This window comes from Myxine glutinosa, chromosome 10 (assembly GCF_964187855.1).
Source record: "Myxine glutinosa chromosome 10, kmMyxGlut1.1, whole genome shotgun sequence".
NCBI classification, from domain to species: Eukaryota; Metazoa; Chordata; class Myxini; order Myxiniformes; family Myxinidae; genus Myxine; species Myxine glutinosa.
The window spans coordinates 86370503-86390691 of record NC_136270.1 but is presented as its reverse complement, the minus strand read 5'-3'; the positions used below and the strand labels follow the sequence as shown (position 1 = coordinate 86390691).

At 42.6% G+C, this 20189-nt stretch overlaps 1 protein-coding gene across 1 annotated transcript in view; it reads right to left on the bottom strand.

Moving 5' to 3' along the window:
* LOC137434017 (integrin alpha-8) overlaps positions 1 to 20189 on the bottom strand; it is a 158190-nt gene that overhangs the window by 133746 nt on the left and 4255 nt on the right. The window contains exon 3 of the mRNA XM_068126607.2: positions 3753 to 3859. Coding sequence (XP_067982708.2) covers positions 3753 to 3859 — 107 coding nt within the window. The remainder of the gene's footprint in view (positions 1 to 3752; positions 3860 to 20189) is intronic.

Sequence of the window (20189 nt, the reverse complement as noted above, 5' to 3'; positions counted from 1 at the left end):
TATATATATATATATGTATATATATATATATATATACACACATACAGACTTGGCATTTAATATGGAATATTTTTTTGTGGGGGTGAACTTACTTTTCAAGATGACTTAGAACCAAAAGTTCATTGGAATTATGTTGAAATTATTCTAGATTTTGTTAATGTGACCTTTAAAAGAAACAAAAACCACATTTGACATTTCGAAGCAAATAAATTGATCCTTGAAAGTGATGAAAACTGATATCGAACTCAATTCACGGACAGTACTGTGTTAAACTTCTGTACGTTTTCCAGAAGTATCTCTTTATTTTGCACATTAGCCAAAAAAAAATTCAACAAAAACAAAAGCTAAATTATGACTGGGATTACGGACAGTAAAATTACAGTTCAGTACTTCGTGTAACACCCACGAGCATTCAGGAGAGCACGTACACGTCGAGGCATGCTGTTCACGAGATTTGCCAAGGTTTGGACAGGAATCGCTTGCCATGCAGTTACAATAGTCTGCTGCAATTCACGCACAGAGGTAGGCTGCTGGTCCAAGTTGTCGATTTGATGCGTTAATTCTGCCCACAAGTTCTCCATCGGATTCATATCCGGGGACATGGCAGGCCACTCCATATGCTCTACACCACGGTCAGCAAGAAAGTGTTGGATCATGCAAGCACGATGAGGCCGTGCATTGTCATCTTGGAAGACAAAGTTTCCTCGAAAGGCTGCACGAGCAAATGGAAGCAATGTTTCTTCCAGAATGACCCTGTACTTGAACTGGTTCAGGTTTCCATTCAGAACAACAAGGTCAGTTTTGCCCCCTTCATGAAAAGCAGCCCAAACGGTCACCCCACCACCTCCAGCTTGGACTCTTGGCACTATACAATCTTCGTGGTGGGCTTCATGCACTTGTCTGCATACTCGGACGCGGCCATCTTGACGATAGACCAGAAATCTAGACTCGTCACTGAAGGTCACGTGATTCCAGTGTCCTGGCTGCCATTGACGGTGCTCTCTGCCCCACTGCAATTGGCGCTGGCTGTGTTGTCTGGTCAGGCATGGCTTTCTCAGGGGACGCCTGGCACGATAGCCTGCTTGAACCAGTCATTGATTGACTAGCCTTCTCGATACAGGCACATTTGTCAGTTGCTGCCACTCAGCCCTAAGCCGATTAGCTGACTTTGTACGGCCATTGCGGACTCACCGGTGCAGCTGGCGATCATCCCTCCTTGTGGTTCTGCGGGGACGTCCTGGCCTCGGTATTGGAGTAGGGACACCCCTCTGAGCATTTCGTTTCAGGGTCTTTGACACCTGACCTTGAGTGATGCCATACTGCCGAGCAATAGCACGCTGTTTCATGCCAGAATTTCGTAAAGCCACCACTCCATGACAAACAGCATTGTCAAGTTGACGAACCATCTCCAGAGGAAGCGTCAATAACTTTTGTAGACGTGCAGCAGTTGTTTTCCACTAATACAGAACGCAACAACCCTTATATACCCGATTGTGAAGCCAATCGTCAAATGTACCTGTCCTTACATTTTGTCACGCCACCTGTGATATAATCCTGTTATTGACTTCTTGCTGCAAAAGACAATCGGTGACATGGTTCTTTCAACAAAGACATCACCGAAGGGTAAAATAAACTCACCAGATTGATATACCGAGTTCAGAAAGTAAACCCAAGTCAAGAAAAAAAAATATTCCATATTAAATGCCAAGTCTGTATATATATATATGTATATATATAAATATATATATATATATATATATATATATATATATATATATATATATATATATATATATATATGTATATATATATGTATATATATATATATATATATATATATATATATATATATATATATATATATATATATATATATATATATATATATATATATATATATATATATATATGTATGTATATATATATTTATATATATATATATATATATATATATATATATATATATATATATATATATACATATATATATATATATATATATATATATATATATATACTGTATGTACATACAGTATATATATATATATATATATATATATATATATATATATATATATATACACACACAAACACTACATGGCCAAAAGTATGTGGACACCCAAACATAACACTTGTATGTGCTCGTCGAACGTCTCATTCCAAATTCACGGGCATTAATATGGAGTTGGTCCCCCCTTTGCTGCTATAACAGCTTCCATTCTTCTGGGAAGGCTTTCCATTAGACGTTGGAATATTGCTGCAGGGATTTGCTTCCATTCAGCCACAAGAGCATTAGTGAGGTTGGGCACTGATGTTGGGCCATTAGGCCTGGCTCGCAGTCGGTGATCCAATTCGTCCCATAGGTGTTCGCTGGGGTTGAGGTCAGGGCTCTGTGCAGGCCAATCAAGTTCTTCCACACCGATCTCGACAAACCATTTCTGTATGGACTTCACTTTGTGCACAGGGGTATTGTCATGCTGAAACAGGAAAGGGCCTTCCCAAAACTGTTGCCACAAAGTTGGAAGCACACAACCATCTAGAATGTCATTGTATGCTGTAACGCTTTGTGAAGCTCCCCTTCACTGGAACTAAGGGGCCTAACCCGAACCATGAAAAACAGCCCCAGACCATTATTCCTCCTCCACCAAACTTTGCAGTTGGAACTACGCATTCGGGCAGGTAGCATTATCCTGGCATCCGCCAAACCCAGATTCATCCGTTGGACTGCCAGATGGCGAAGTGTGATTCATCACTCCAGGGAACACGTTTCCACTGCTCCAGAGTCCAATGGCGGCGAGCTTTGCACCACTCCAGCCGATGCTTGGCATTGAGCATGGTGATCTCAGGCTTGTGTGTGGCTGCTCGGCCATGGAATCCCATTTTGTGAAGCTCCCGACGAACAGTTGTTGTGCTGACGTTGCTTCCAGAGGCAGTTTGGAACTCGGTCGTGAGTGTTGCAACCGAGAAAGACAATTTTTATGCGCTCCGTGCTTAGGCACTCAGCAGTCCCGTTCTGTGAACTTGTGCAGCCTACCACTTCGCGGCTGAGTTATTGTTGCTCCTAGACGTTTCGATTTCTCAATTACAGCACTTACAATTGACCGGGGCAGCTCTATCAGGGCAGAAATTTGACGAACTGACTTGTTGGAAAGGTGGCATCCTATGACGATGCAACATTGAAAGTCACTGAGATCTTCAGTATGGCCCATTCTCCTGCCAATGTTTGTCTATGGAGTTTGAATGGCTGTGTGCTTGAATGGCTATATATATATATATATATATATATATATATATATATATATATATATATATATATATATATATATATATGTATAGATATATATATATACCTGTCAGCAAAGGGTGTGGCTGAAACAGCTGAATCCACTAATTAGAAGGGGTGTTCGCATACTTTTGGCCATGTAGAGTATATACATACACACATACATATATACTTACATACATACATATACACATACAAACAGAATAAATGCATCTATTATATAAGCTACATCGTCAAAATGTCTCTCCTCAATTGTGATGGAATGGTCTTGCAGCAGCAAAACTCAACACAGATGTTTGTGCTTCTCTATATAGTTTCAAGTCAATGTCACACATATTTCCCCGATGGAGGTATTTGCAGTTATTAGAATCAAAGCCATATTTTTGGCTCTGAAACGTTTTGGTTACCTCTTGCAATGTCAAGTTTACAATAACATCGTAAATGCAATTGGAGTTGCAGTTTCACTGACCAGCACTGTGCTGTCGTGACTTCGAACAGAAGCTCCAAACCACTGATGGGATTGGAATTCCATTTGTTCTGGTGGGTCACCATTCCGAAGGAGTTGATACCTGTCACCTGCACAATGAAAATTAAACATTTACTAAGTGAACTACAGGCTCGAATTGATAAACTTGTGCATGCATATTTAAATCATCCTTGCATGTAAAAAGTTGTAGATTTACTCAACTACATATGCATGACTTAAAATAGATATCATTTGACTAACAAAGTGTAAAATGATCATTTATTCACCCGTATAATCAAAATCTCATTCATTATTGGATACATAATATTGTTACATTTGTGGGGTAGAGAGCAGTAGTTAGGTTAACGCAATATATGCCATGTGTGCATGGGTAGCCTCTTAAGACTTGTTGGACATGTATTAAGCACTGATTGCTGGACATAAAGGACATGTATTAAGGTTAGGATAAGGTGTCCTCAGTACACCATTGGGGGATGGTGCCATGCAACTTAGAGGACAGACAAAAGGTGTCTAGTCACTTTAGATTCACTTTTGTCGAACAGTGCAGGGTCATGCAAGGGTGGAGGGTGATACGGCACATTTCCCTCCAACCTACAGAAGGAGATGACTCTGCCTCCCCAGCGCTGACTATCACTGCGCACCCACACAGGAGGCAGACCTTGGTTTCGTGGGCAAGGCCTCTTGCATCTGGCCTCTCTTTGCACTCTGCCTCTCTTGCAATCTTGGTGCTTGCGCTCTTTAGACATTCATGGACTTTGACGGCTCTTCACACTCGGGGTACAAATACAAATACGACTTTGTCTGGGGGGTAACATAGGCTATGTGGCCGCCACCTCATTCAGGGGTGTGGGGAATCGGGAGAAGAGCGTAAATTCTCCATGTAAATGTGTACCGTGTAGCACCACCTGGTGATGGCGGGAGAGGGTATTACAATTTCCTTTTTTACTTGGGCAACACTGAAGTTAAAGCACCCTTTGCATGGGTAAATAATCCCCCCCACCCCCAAAATATGTATATGTAGCATGTCTTCCCCATCCCTCTCCCTTCACCTCCCCCTGCCCATCCCCTAACACTCCCCCACTCCATTCCTTAACCCTCCCTCTCCTGCCTCCCCCCCCCACCCCCCCCCCCCCCCCGCAACGCCGGGTACTCCTGCTTGTGTATTATACATGCACATAACCAGTAGGCATGTTTTTACTTAATGTACGGGACATAATCCAGATTATTTTTTATTTACGGGACCGATCGAGGCAGCAGTCTGGTCAGTACACCACCCAAATACTGGGATGAGCAATTTATATGATAAATGAAGGTTTTTGTATATGATAAATATATCTTTCAGTTCAGTAATCACTAGTAATAATATATATATACATATATCACCAATATACCCTGCTAGTCACCATTATGCCATGATCATCAGACGGCTGAATAAAGCAACCAAATACAGCTATCCCAAGTTAAGCCTCACTGTGCTGGGCCAATTACAAAATTTGACTCTAGCCAATTACCGAAAAACAAAAACTGCCAATATCGACTCCGATATTGGCCCAGCAATAATATATATATATATATATATATATATATATAATATATATATATATATACATACACATACATAACATGACCAAAAGTGTATATATATATATATATATATATATATGTATGTACAGAGTGACACAGAAACATTGAAGCAATGTAATTGTTGATGTTAATGCTAAGAACTTATATTCGGCATTTCTTTCTCTTCAGCTTTAATGGTTTAAGATCATGAAAACATGAATCATTGATCAAGAAAGGTGTTGTTGCAGAGCTGCTTTTTTGCACCTCACTTAATTGTTCAACCTCAAAGAGCCGTCAGACAACAATTCCATTATGATTAAGCTCCTGAACTGCAAATGGGATGTTCGTCATCAAGTGAATAAGTGAATTTTGAAGTATGCTTCAAGATGCTACGGGCAAGCACTCTTGAAGCGCATAGCTAAGTGAATTTTTAAATGAAGGTATAATACAGATCACCAGATCATGTTGTAGGCCATGCACTATATGAACGCCAGACACTAAAATTCAGAATATGCACATATTGGTGATGAGGAGCCCATTCTGTCTGAATCCCGAGTCTTATCCACACTTTGCATGAACAGGAAATCTGCAAGCATTAAGTATATCCAGTTCTTTCAATGTAAGCTTGAGCTTGCCAAGGCACTTCCTCTCTGTCTCTGTCTCTGTGTCTGTCTCTCTCTATATCTATCTCTCTCTCTTTCTCTCTCTCTCTCTCTCTCTCTCTCTATCTATCTATCTATCTCTCTCTCTCTTTCTCTATTTCTTTTTCTTTTTCTTTTTCTTTTTCTTTCTCTTTCTCTCTCTCTCTCTCTCTCTCTCTCTCTCTCTCTCTCTCTCTCTCTCTCTCTCTCTCTCTCCCATAGTCTTTGCAGAGCGTCGGTGCGGCCGAAGCAGCTTCCTGGGCAGTGATCAAGGGTTACACTGTGTGGTTTGCCATTGCCTTCCCAACAGTAGTTATTACAGGAATTTGGCCATGGTGCCGGTGATAGCTCACCCACTCTTTGTGAAGTACAGCATGATATCTTTAACATACCAACTAATGGGGGTTGATGGGTCGCCCAATTTAACGTGCATCCGAGGGACGGCACACATATTGATGAATCACCCTGGAGGTGAAACACCGGGATGGCAGTTTATAGCTGGGTCGGAAATCAAACCCAGGCTAGACAGCTTAGAGGCGAATCTGCGTACAGCTCGGCCATCCTGTCCACCCCAAGCACTTTCAAGCAGGTGGCAAAGAACACAGAATGAGGTTCTTAACACATTAAAAAATTTTTTTAGGGATAATAAACATATTGACTGGCTCTTATCGAGTCATGAGGCAAGCTTCACACCAAGTGATTTTGTTAATGAGCAGAACTGCAGGTATTGGTTTTCTGAAAATCCCCAGAAGCTTTTTCAAAAACCTCTTCAAAATCAAAAACTTGTGCGACGTGCTGCTTTTCACAAATGGTGTCACAGGAGCGTACATTTTCTTGTTTAAAGATGAAAGAGGCCGCATGTGTAATCTCACTGCTGAACCATGAACCCCATGTTCACATTCTTGAGGCATTCCTCATTAATTCATTGCGTCATTGCTACCTTTCTTTGACAAATATTTACTTTCAACAGGATGGGGAATATATACAGCCCACATGTTGAACAACCCTCTGTGACAATTATACCTTCGTGAAATGGTCAAAGCGTCACTCGGTTTGATGACATTTAATACTCTGCATGATCTCCTGATGTAACCATCCCAGACTCTTTACTGTGGGCCTATTTTTAAATAAATGTGCACCAAAATAGGCCTTACACATGACAGGGAGGATAAAACATTCATGCAACATTAGTCAGTATATCTCAAGCAACATGTGAAATGGCTTTTTAATAAACCTTTATGGTCCTGTATTGCTTCTGATGGAGATAATTTGAGGGTTAAGCTATGGTCGGTTCTTTCCCAGTAACCAAGCTTGATATTGGGCTGAGTTCTGGCTTTGTCTGCAAAGAGAGTAAGAAGGCGTAATGCAATCTCTCAACGCATTTTTGCCTTCTGGACATCATCAGCATGATGCGGTCACTTTGGCCTCCCAACCAGGATGGTCAAAACCCCCATGGTCATACAAAAGCACATACATGATATAGCCCAAAGGGCCAGAATGCATGTTCATACCATAAACGTTTTCGGTTTGGGAACCACTGCCAGCCACTGCAAGATGGATTCCTCCCAGTGGATAAGCTCCTGTGATGGAGTATAAACCACTAGCACCTCTTCATTGGAATGGTGACCATGAAGCACTGGGCCACACCAGAATTTGCTGACCTCACCGACATGGGGTGCATGCCCCACATCCACCCTGTTTAGGTACCAATTGCAAATTAATAACATCTTTAAATTGCAATCCTGCTAGCAATATCTATCCTGCCAGCTACAATGAAAAGATCTTATTAACTGAAGAAGAAGAAGGACAACTCGTGAGGCAAATTCCGGGACAGGTTGTCACTCCGACACATGAATGGCTCATTGATGATACTCGAATGGCTCATTCTTCCCAGTAAGATGGTACTCATTTTGCTGACCTCGGAAGGATGACAGGCTGAGTCAACCCACCTGGTATTATTTAACGGCACAACAGGGGCTCAAACTCTGGACCCTTCGACTTTAAGCCAGCCGCCTTAACCGTTAAGCCAACACCTGCGAAGCGCAGCAGAGAGCTATGTCGAATTAATAAATACAAGCTGAGTACTTCGACATGGATGAAGCACAGAGCCAATCAGGATTCACGTTCCCAACATATGGTCATAACATGTCCCAATAAAATCCAGATTGCCATTCCTCCAAACTGGTGATCTAATGGGTGTTTGTAGCAAATGCCAGTCCTATGGCCTGCTACATAACAACAAAGGGTGCAATATGTGTGAACGAATGCTCACCATTGAAACGTTCTGGCAATGAAAGAAAAGAAAGAGAAAAAAAACAAGAGGAAGATCTCAACTCACGACTTTCTCTCGTATGCTCCCCCCCCCCCCCCCCTTTCCCTCTCATACACCATGTGCATAAAATTGTACTGGCCATTTGAAAAAAAAAAGTTTCATCTCCATCAGAAAAGTCATCTATTGCTGGAATAAAAGTTTGACATTTGCAGGAAACTACAAAAGCAGAAACATTTGTGCTGAGTTTCATGGTCAAGGGAAAAACTGGAAAAAAAATCTAAAACAGTTTCACTCCCTCTCATAGATGACCCACTCTTTCAACTGACTGAGGTGCATTTGTTGGTATTCATGAAAGTGCCATGTTTTGATTTTGATGTTTCGTACTCTTGTTTCGTACTCTTGGTGCTGCTGAAGCAGTTTCTTGGCAAGGGCTGCACTGGGTGGTTTACCATTTCCTTCTCAGCATTGTTTGTCCATGCTCTATCCTTTTAAATGCTGAGTGTCAAGCTGGGAAGCAGGACGCACCATTTTTAAGTCTTTGGTATGACTCTTATGGGGTTTGAACCACTGACCTCCCAGACACAAAGCGGATGCTCGAACCATTAATTAATAATTCCCAAAATAACTGTCTTCGTGAATCATTCTGACATCCTATGCATGGAACTTTTTATCTCCCTGTGCAATTCCAAAAGAGTTTCCAGTTCCTGGATTTGAACTGGATATAACTGAAATTCTTGCACCGCTCCAGCAGTGGTGTACTTTACCTCATTACGCTGCATACCGGCATTCAGAAGGGACACCGACCCAGCTGCCCCCGTCTGCCTTCAGTTTGCAATGATGTGTTATAAACATGATGACGTGCTAAAAAATTTCAGGTAATACCAAGAGAAAACCCTGAGGCCTTCCAAGTCCATGATTTCACTCCTTCAACCTCGTCGAGCACTGTTCACAGCAAAGCTGAACAAAGTGAGCCTGAACAAAGCCATGAGCTCTTGGCTTGACTTCCACAAGGTAAATCTTCAGCTTTCATAGTTTTACCTCTTTGATGTATTTTTAACAAGATCTAAGGCTAGTAGTGGACTGTCACACGGACATCTCACACTAATGGACATACAGACGAATAAACGAGACAATGCAGAACTGTCCACTGTTAGACGAGCCCAACGGCCACTGAGCTTGGGGGAAGATCCTTCACTTCCTGGAGCACTCTGGGTACTAGCGACATTACAACAATGGCGTCGCCTTTCTCACCAAACTCAGCAGGGTACTTCCTAAGGAGGAATTTCCTCCTCCCCATGGATACCAACCATTGATGATTGTCCGTGCTCTCATCCTTTTAAACGCTGTAAGTCAAGCAAGGAAGCAGCACGTACCATTTTTCTTTAATCTTTGGTATGACTCGTCTGGGGTTTGAATCGCCAACCTCCTAGACTTGGAGTGGACGCTCGACCATTACACCACCAAGTCTGGCATAATGATGGTCATGGAGAAGCCTATACAAAGATATTAGTAGATAAATCAGTGTACTTTTAATGAATTACAATGAGATAGGTAGATGATGGACAAATACATATCGTATTTGAGCCTGGGTTCCAAGCATCATGAGTCATTGGTTCAGATGGGAAAGCGAAACAGGCCAACCGAAAATCACCGAGACTCAACTTCCCCATAGTAAACTAATGGTAGAGTGTTTGCCTTGAAGTGATGGGCATAATGGAATATAGGTTTAGAACATCCTTTGCTCGTTGTCTGATCATTGAAATACCACATCTTACTATAACTCACCAAATGTCTGTCCGTCTGTCCATCCATCTGTTCCCAGGTACCGCAAAAACGGCTGAACCGATCGCAACAAAATTTTGGGTGGGTAATCCTGGGACCCCCCGGAGTAAAATAGGCTATATTGGTTTTCCATTTTTCCAATTTTTCCAATTTCCAATTTTCCAGTTTTTCCAAACATGATGGAATATTTACCGATATGAACAGTGATGTGGCTTTTATTGAAATTCTACAAATACTGTTTAGATGTTGATGATTTGCGTGTGATATGATTTAACAGATGTTTATATAAATCGTTTAAAATAAAATAAAAGCCTTCAATTTCTGATATTTTGCCTTTTCATTTGGGCCTCTAATTGAAGCCCTGCCCGTAGGGCGGGTACCGTTGCTAGTATATATAAACAAACAAACTCATCTGTGAAACTTTCTTGGAAAGAAATCTTCAAACTTTCTGTTCTTGGTAGAGAGTATGGACATTTTTTTAACCAAAGGTCGACAGGATCGCCCAAAGGTATTATTTTGACCTGAAAGGTATGTAGCTTGGTTTTGATTATCGGCTGACCTACATACGATAACTGTCATCCAATGCTTCAGAAACAGGTTGATACATCAATACATGTACGCCATCTTCTGAAGGTGAAGTAATGCCGGCTGTCCAATCCGCAAACATTTGCATGTGGGTTCTCACAAGGTGATCCCACGAACATCGTGCACTGGCATCCTGACCAAGTTCTAAATTATTACCTTTGTTAAAAGTGGCTTTAGAAGCAACTTGCAATGAATTATTGACATGTCCAGCAGGTATGTTCTCAGGTGGGAGACATTCATGACGGCCCACAGGGGGTAATGTAATAGCAACAACAACCAATGAAAAGTGATGCTAAGGTTGTGCAGAATATCGGTCTGGTTCTACATACCATACTTATGTTTCAGTATAACTATTACAAGGTATACATAGCAGCAATCTTTTTGCTGCTTCTACTAAGAACACAACTCCTTCTTCAATGGCCCCAATGATTTCCACCTTCTCATGATAAAGTATTTGCAACGAGTCTTCCACAAACCAACTGGCAAAGCCTGAAGTTCGAGTGCAGCTGATTTTTGCCCCAATTTGGAATTGAGGCTTCCCGTGATACCTCACGTACTCTTCGTCAAATATACCACCAGATATTTCATGTCAACTAGTAGTCGGGCCACCCAGCTTAATGTCCATCAAACTGTCATCCCAGTGTATCGCAAGCTGTATGCTTCATCAATGTGTGTGCCATCCTTCTGATGGATGTTAAACTGGGTGTCCCATCTGCCGGCATTAGTTTGTGAATGTTAAAGATCCACGGTGTCCTTTGTGAAGAGTAGGTGGCCGGCACCATGAACGAATTATAAATTCCTGCTCTAACCAACCTAGTCGAACATCAGGCCGGACCAGCCGGTTCATGAAAAACTTGGGCTAAATACTTTCCTCGACCAACACTCCTAATCATTTAATTTTAGGTCTCATCTGATTCCAAGGCCTTTTGCTTCAAAAGTTGTCTTATTTTGCCTTTTGCTGTCTTCTACCGACTCCTCTCCGGCCTAGCTACCCCAGCTCTGTCTGTGCTCTGTCCGCCAAATATTCTGTCTGTGCTCTGTCCGCCAAATATTCCTACAGGTCGCACAAGATCTGCCAGAAACCCTCTTGTGGTGAAACTGCCAAAATCACGACTCTCTGCTCACCTTCACTCTTTCATTCCCCTTTTCTCCCGCCTCTGGAACAAACTTCCTCACTCTCTTCAATCCCACTCATCCCTCCAGATCTTTAAAACAGCTGTTCACCACCATCTTTTATCTTCCCCCATCCAAAACCTTGATCTTTTCTACCCCCGCTAATTTACCCCAGATCCACTTTTTTGAAATTCCGACTTCTTTCCTGGAAGTTCTAGCAGTGTCCGTGTGTTTTATACCTCTCCCACCCCCCCCCCCCCCACCCCCTTCCCATGCCTCCTTCCCCCAAGCCAACTCCCTCCCACAGATCTCCCATTGTCGCTGTTCCCTACTGTTGTACTTGTGTGCTTCCCCCTCTCTCCCCATATTGTCTCCCGCTCCCTTTATTATATGTTTTATGTGTCCGTTTGTTTTTTGTGATTAATGTTAGCTCTTACATGAGCCTCGATCTTGTATACCAAAAAAAAAAAAAAGTAGCTAGTTTTCCTGCAGTTTATAAGTGCAGTCAGCAAAACCTGTCACACTTTCTTCAGTGATGAAATGAGCTCAAACAGACATTTTGAAGAATAATAAATAGAGGTTTACCCAATAGAAGTGGATGGAGAGTGTGTGGAGACCTGGACATGTGAACATGTGTAACCAATGCTGCTAAATCAGTGCATCGACTCACCCAAAGTACCTGCCATGAACCCTGTTTTTGCAGAACGGTACATTGAAATTCACCGCTAAGCCAACATGAATTTCACACAGCGTTTTCTCACAATGCAATTTGGCATGAAAGATGGTTTGGGTCTCAGTGCAGTCCGACTGCCTGTGCAGTTCACGCAACCAGCAGCCGGAATGATATATTGTGCACAGAGCCAATTTGGGACAAATGCCACGTGTAGAAACATTCCTTTACTGCACTGACATCGTAACGCTGGAATCAATCTGCACATATCCGATCATACAAAACAAGAGACACATCCTAACACATTGCCTAATGATGTGATATATACAGTCACGTGAAAAAGTAAGTACACCCCATGTAAAGGTTTGACTTTTTCAACATATTTCAACATACAGCTATTTGGACTTCATTTCAACAATATTGATAGATAAAGGTGATATAATATAACAAATATCATGAAACATTTACATTTTGTAGTCCATTGTATAATTTAAATAAACATAAATGCAAATTTCGCATGTGCAAAAAGTAAGTACACCCATACATTTATCACGACTTCAAATACCGAAAATTAGAATCAGGTGCATCACCTCAGGTGCAAATTATAAGAACATCGGTAGAGACTATCTTGCCTAGATCAAAAGAGCTCTCTGAGGCCTTCAGAAAGAAGGTTATAGATGCCTACGAGTCTGGGAAGGGATTTAAAAAGATCTCCAAACAATTTGAAATCAATTATTCAACTGTCCGGAAAATCATCTACAAGTGGAGAAGATTCCAAACGACTGCAAACTTGTTCAGGCCAGGCCGCCCCAGCAAGTTCAGCCCGAGAGCAGACCGCAAGATGCTGAAAGAAGTCTCGAAGAACCCCAGAATGTCATCACGGGACCTACAGGTAGCTCTTGCCTCGGTTGATGTCAAAGTGCACGAGTCGACCATTAGAAAGAGGCTGCACAAATTTGATCTACATGGGAGGTGTGCCAGGAGGAAACCATTGCTGTCCAGAAAGAACATCAGGGCAAGACTAAAGTTTGCCAATGAACACTGAGGCAAAGACCAGCACTTCTGGAACAATGTGCTCTGGACAGATGAGTCAAAGGTAGAGCTATTTGGCCACAGTACCAGAAGACATGTTTGGTGAAAACCAAAGACAGCATTTGACCACAAGAACCTGATACCAACTGTAAAGCATGGTGGTGGAAATATTATGGTTTGGGGCAGCTTTGCTGCATCAGGGCCTGGGCAGCTCACCATCATAGAATCCACTATGAATTCTTCATTGTACCAGAGGGTGCTTGAGGATAATGTGAGGCCATCTGTCGGAAAGTTGAAGCTCAACCGAAGTTGAACCTTGCAACATGACAATGACCCTAAATATACCAGTACATCCACCAAGGAATGGCTGAAAAGAAAGAAATGGAGGGTTCTGGAATGGCCAAGTCAAAGCCCGGATCTAAATCCCATCGAGATGTTGTGGGGGGATTTGAAACGAGCTGTGCATGCAAGAAACCCCTCAAACATCGCACAGCTGAAAGAATTCTGCATGGAGGAGTGGGCAAAAATTTCTCCCAGTCGATGTCAGAGACTGGTAGACAGTTATAAGAAACGCATACTTGAGGTTGTTTCTGCCAAAGGGGACAATACCACCTATTAGAGCCAAGGGTGTACTTACTTTTTCCACATGCGAAATTTGCATTTATGGTTATTTAAATTATACAATGGACTACGAAATGTAAATGTTTCATGATATTTGTTATATTATATCACCTTTATCTTTCAGTATTGTTGAAATGAAGATCAATTAGCTGCATGTTGAAATATGTTGAAAAAGCCAAAACTTTACATGGGGTGTACTTACTTTTTCACATAACTGTATATATACACACGAGTATATGGGTCTGTGTGTGTGTATGTGTGTGTGTGTGTGTGTGTGTGTTTTGTGTGTGTGTGTGTGTGTGTGTGTGTGTGTGTGTGTGTGTGTGTGTGTGTGTGTGTGTGTGTGTGTTAAGCCTCCTAGCTTGGTAAAGAAGTAATGCACACTTCGCGTGGCATCACAGCTGAAAATGCGCGATATGTGAGCAGTGATGTCCATCTGCCACACGAGAACATTACCTCTTCTTTACTACCTCACCAACCAGGAGATGATCTTTAAAATAGACTCCAGTGCGCTGCTGAAGCTATCCGGACAGGAAGTGAAGCGGTATGCATGCGCTCATGGTGTTTAATGCCATGAAGCACTTAGCAGATTGGAAGGGCCTTATATCTTACTATAATTCACCAAATGTCTCTCTGTCTGTCCGTCTGTTCCCAGGTACCGCAAAAACGGCTGAACCGATCGCAACGAAATTTTGAGTGGGTAATGCTGTGACCCCCAGGAGTAAAATAGGCCATATTGTTTTCCCAATTTTTCCAATTTTCCAGTTTTTCCAAACACGATGGAATAATATTTACCGATATGAACAGTGATGCGGCTTTCATTGAAATTCTACAAATACTGTTAGATTTTGATGATTTGCGTGTGATATGATTCAACGGATGTTTATATAAATCGTTTAAAATAAAAAAAACCCTTCAATTTCTGATATTTTGCCTTTTCATTTGGGCCTCCCAATTGAAGCCCCGCTCCTTGGGCGGGTCCCTTTCACTACTTACTATAATAGAGGTTTTACTTTGGAAATTCAATTAACCCGTTTTTTAAATTCGATATTTTATATTGCAGGAAAATAAAATATCCAATGGCTCATTATACCCAAAAAGAGAAGGTGTAACTTGTGTTGCTGCATGTTTCTGGATAAAGCCAGAGGGAGGCATGCCAGTTATCCATGAAAACACTCTGAGAAGCCAAATCACCCTGAAAGCGACTGGAAGCGTTGCTCATAACCCTTGTAGTGGACGTCCTTGCTCCTCCACAACTGGAACGAATTCTGAAAAAGTTGTTGCAAGAAGCCCAAAAATTTTTGATCAAGAGGATGAGGCACCGCCACATTAACCCACCACTGCCCAAAACTGGCTGCATGAAACAATACCTTGGAGGTGGGTAGAATGGCCCCTGCATACCTCAGATCTAACGGCACTAGAATTCCTCCTGTGGGGATACCTGAAATAAGTGGTTTATAACACGAGCCCAAGCAGAAAGGCCTAGCTGAGGGAAAACATTCCAAAGGAATGTGCTAACATCAGTCTTTCCTTCTTAAAAAAAAAAAAGTGCAGAGAAACATACGTGCAAGAATCGTTATGTGTCCGCAAGTTAATGATAATTATCAATTTGAGCATTTAATAAAGGAAAATGTAAAACGTGTATTTTTTCTCATTAGAAACACCCGCTCCCCTTTGGGAGAATTGGCAAATCGTCCCCACCCCTCCCCAGGGTGCGAAGGGGTGGAGGGAAAGAGATGGTCCATGATCTGAGTCTTGTTGCATGTGTGTTGGTGTACTAACTACCAACACATGTGCAAAATTTGATGGAGATTGGGCCAGCTCTCTTTTTTATTATTACAAATGTACATATTACTTACAGAGAATTGCCTTATTTCATATTGTAGGATAGGTTGGGCCCTAAGTTGGGTGCTATGAGGGTCCATTTCAGCGGTGGGAGACCCCATTTAGAAAGTCACATTCCTGAAGAGCATCACATTCAGGATGCAAGGGACCGAATGAAGGGTACACGAAATCCCATTACAGTGTAAGTGGTTGTGTTTAGTGGTGAGGGCCTACAGTTTTTGTAGTAAGGGGGTGTGGTCTTTTGTTGTGAGGGTGCGTGTTGTTTTTGCATGGTGAAAGATCGTGGTTGGTTGTGCTGAGAAAAAGGTTTTATGGTCACGAGGTGATGCGGTTTTTGTGGTGTGTGGTATGCCTCTTCTTTTTTTTTAATGCAAAGGCCAGGGGCCCACGTCTTGTGCCGATTGTCCCGCGTTTTGCGGTGACGGTCTCGTGTTTTGTGGTGAGGTTCACGCATTTAATTGCGGCAGGTGGGCACGGTTTTGGTGCAGAGGGCCTGCATCGTGTGTGGTGGGTGCACACTGCACGGGTTTCGTACGGAGGGCACCACAATTTTGTGGTAAGGGCCCACCTTTGGGCAATAAGGGAGGTTATATGGAGATTGGTGTTGGTTTCGAGGTTAGGGTGCCGGCTTGGGATCCTAGGATCCTGGGTTCGAATCCCGGTCGATCGCTGCATATAACACCAGGGTGGTTGCCTCAGCCTGTCATCCCTCCGAGGTCGGCAAATTGAGTACCAGTTTCACTGGTAATTCCCTGTGTGTCGCAAGAAGCGACCAACAGGGCTGGCGGCAGGAAGGGCATCCGGCCATAAAACATCGCTTCAAAAAGGGGACCACGGTGCTCAAAAAAGGCCAACCCCTGCTCTGCGGGGGAAAATGGCCTCCAAAGGTGGTCACTGGTCATATGGAGATTGAAGGATTAAGTTTTGGTGACAAAGGACTATTGAAACAGCACAAGTTTGCATTTGATCACGCGTGGCACAGCTCCCCGGTACGAGCAATTCAAACGCAATGTCTGACGGAGGACATATTGAACAGAATTTTTTTTAATTCTTCCAAGGCGTATATTTATCAGAGAGAACCATGAAAGTATTTTCAAGCCAAGCGAGTCTAAATGACTATGGGCCATGTTGAAAACAAACTATTCATTGCTTTGTGTTGTTGGGGTTCCAAATCCCACATCGGTGTTTCCACCTTGGGAGGTCGGCCTGTATGTAGCTCGTGCTTTGAGCCTTTTGGTAGAAACACGTCGCAATGCAGTGACCCGGTTTTATAACTAAGCTTTCATTCCCCCGACTAGTGCAATTCGATCCATCACAAAAATAATCCGGGTATTTTGCCAAAACTCTGCCTTCAATTTTAAAGAACAAAAGCGATTTTGTCTGTAAGGAAATATTGTGAGCACCCAGAATTCAATATTTTCTTCAACGTGTTCGATTATAACTGCGAACATCAAGAAAGCCTCTGCCAAGTTCCACTTTTTTTCCTTCATCTTCCATTCACTGTTCCAGAGACTTTTTCTTCACCATCTACCTTGCTAGTGGTATGCGCTACGTAGTCAACATTTGTCATTTAGCTTTATCATTAGCCTCAACAATTGTGATTGAAAACACAGTAATAACACCCATTGGGGAAAATGGACTCCAAGAAAACAAGCATTGTGAGTATTGCGCTGCAACACATGTCCCCTCCCGGCAGTCTGTCGTCCGGAACACTGTTGGGGAAATTAACAAAGGTTACTCACCCACAGGTTCTGAATCGTTCCCAATCGCTAATTACCTCAGGACGGGCTCACCTGTGATTCGCACTCGGAACTTCGATTTATAAATTATACACCTTGCAGACAGGTCAGCAGAAGCACCATAAATAAGTTGTTGATAAAGAACCTTTCGAGTCGCTAAATTTCAGTAATTTATTATATTTTCCGGTTCACAATCAATGATCGATGTGTATATATATATATATATATGTTGCTCGGCTTGGCTCCGCCCCTCCCGAAAGCGCGCGCTGTGTCACGCGTTTGACGTTCGCGAGACGAGGCTGAGGACGCGCGGTGCGGCTTGAGGAGAACTCGAGAATAAACAAAGTGCCATAACTTTGTCAAAAATGATCGAAACGTCATGAAATTCGAACTTGATCTGTAACTTATCATGAGGAAACCATGTTCATTTGAAATCATTAGCGTTAAGAGTTTAGAAAAAAAGTCCGGAAAACTGTTCTTTCCGTGACGGACGGACAGACTGACTGACGGACTGACGGACTGACAGACGGAGGGACGGCGTGCAAACCTATAGTCCCCTCCGGTGTACACCAGTAGGGGACTAATAACAGCCCTGTAAAAAATGCTTTTGGTTCATGTTTTGATTATTTGCACACGAGTATGTGACCATGTAATCATGCGTATAAGACATTGACAGATAAGCAGATTTTCTGACACAAACACACATGCACACACAAACATAGTGTCTGTGTGTGTCGTGGGTTGTTAACTCTATATGCGGGGCTCAGAAGGTGGAACGGAGCCCTCAAGGTGTCAAAGTATCCACCTCCATTGTGTGTGTGTGTGTGTGTGTGTGTGTGTGTGTGTGTGTGTGTATGTGTATAGATACTATACATGTATGTATGTGTGTGTCCGTGTGTGTGTGTATCTCTCTATCTGTGTGTAGATACTATACATGTGTGTGTCTGTGTGTGTGTGTCTGTGTGTGTGTGTGTGTGTGTGTGTGTGTGTGTGTATAGATATTATACATGTATGTGTGTGTGTGTGTGTGTCTGTGTATAGATATTATACATGCATGTGTGTGTGTCCGTGTGTGTGTGTGTGTCTGTGTATAGATATTATACATGTATGTGTGTGTCCGTGTGTGTGTGTCTGTGTGTGTGTGTGTGTGTCTGTGTGTGTCTGTGTATCGATATTATACATGTATGTGTGTGTGTGTGTATAGATATTATACATGTATGTGTGTGTGTGTGTGTGTGTGTCTGTGTATAGATATTATACATGTATGTGTGTGTGTCCGTGTGTGTGTGTCTGTGTATAGATATACATGTATGTGTGTGTCCGTGTGTGTGTGTGTGTGTGCACGTTTGTGTGTAGATACTATATGTCCGTGTGTGTTTGTGTGTGTTTGTGTGTTTGTGTATGTGTGTGTGTGTTTGTATGTGTGTGTGTGTTTGTATGTGTGTGTGTGTGTGTGTGTGTGTGTGTGTGTGTGTGTGTGTATGTGTCCGTTTGTGTGTGTGTGTGTGTGTGTTTGTGTGTGTTTATGTGTGTTTGTGTGTGTGTGTTTGTGTCTGTGTGTGTCTGTGTGTGTGTGTGTGTGTGTGTGTGTGTGTGTGTGTGTGTGTGTGTGTGTGCGTGTCTGTGTATCTATATTATCCGTGTGTGTGTGTGTGTGTGTGTGTGCATGTTTGTGTGTAGATACTATACGTCCGTGTGTGTTTGTGTGTATGTGTGTGTGTGTGTGTGTGTGTGTGTGTGTGTGTGTTTGTGTGTGTGTGTGTGTGTGTGTGTGTATGTGTGCGTGATTTACGGGCCACTCAGACTGGTCATACTTGAAGGATGGCAGTGGAGCCGTCATGTATTCTATAGTGTCGTATTATGGTAGGTTGCTAGTCCTCTGTTGCATTTAAAAGTTCCTCAGCGGCCACCTCTCAAAGGCGACCAACATGAGCCCCATGGCTGATTCGAGCAGAATTTAGAGGTTTCCTAAGATACCCGGCAACAATCAACTGCTCTCCATGAAAAGGCACCGTGGCATCTTTAACGTCCACCGGCATGTAATGCTGCCAGATGGGGCCTCCTGCTCAATGTCCCATCGGATGGATGGGATGCATTGATGCAGCGCTCTGCCTGCAAAATAGAAGAGAGCCCGTTTATAATCGGGTAGGAAACCGATCCCAGATGATGCAGCTCAAAGGCGAATGCGCTACCTCTGAGTTATCCCGCCAGCAACTCCCCTCTCAACTCAGAAGCTCTGTACCAAAAATCAGCCTCTTGTATAGATTCCACCTAATACCGAAACCCCGCCTCCTACAGGCTCCATCACGAATACAGACTCCGCCTTTCACCAGACTCCGCCCCTCATATATGCACGCATAACCCCTCCGTCACAGCCTTTGCCAAAATAGATTTTGGGAAAAGCAATTTCCTGGTGTCTAATGTGCAATAATTTATGCTAATGATTTCAGCTGATGGTTTTACAGTAGATTGGCACCGATTTAGTACCTGGGATGCAATGCTCTTATCTTTCACAGAGAGCATGCACAAAATATTTGACATGTCTTAATGAATAAA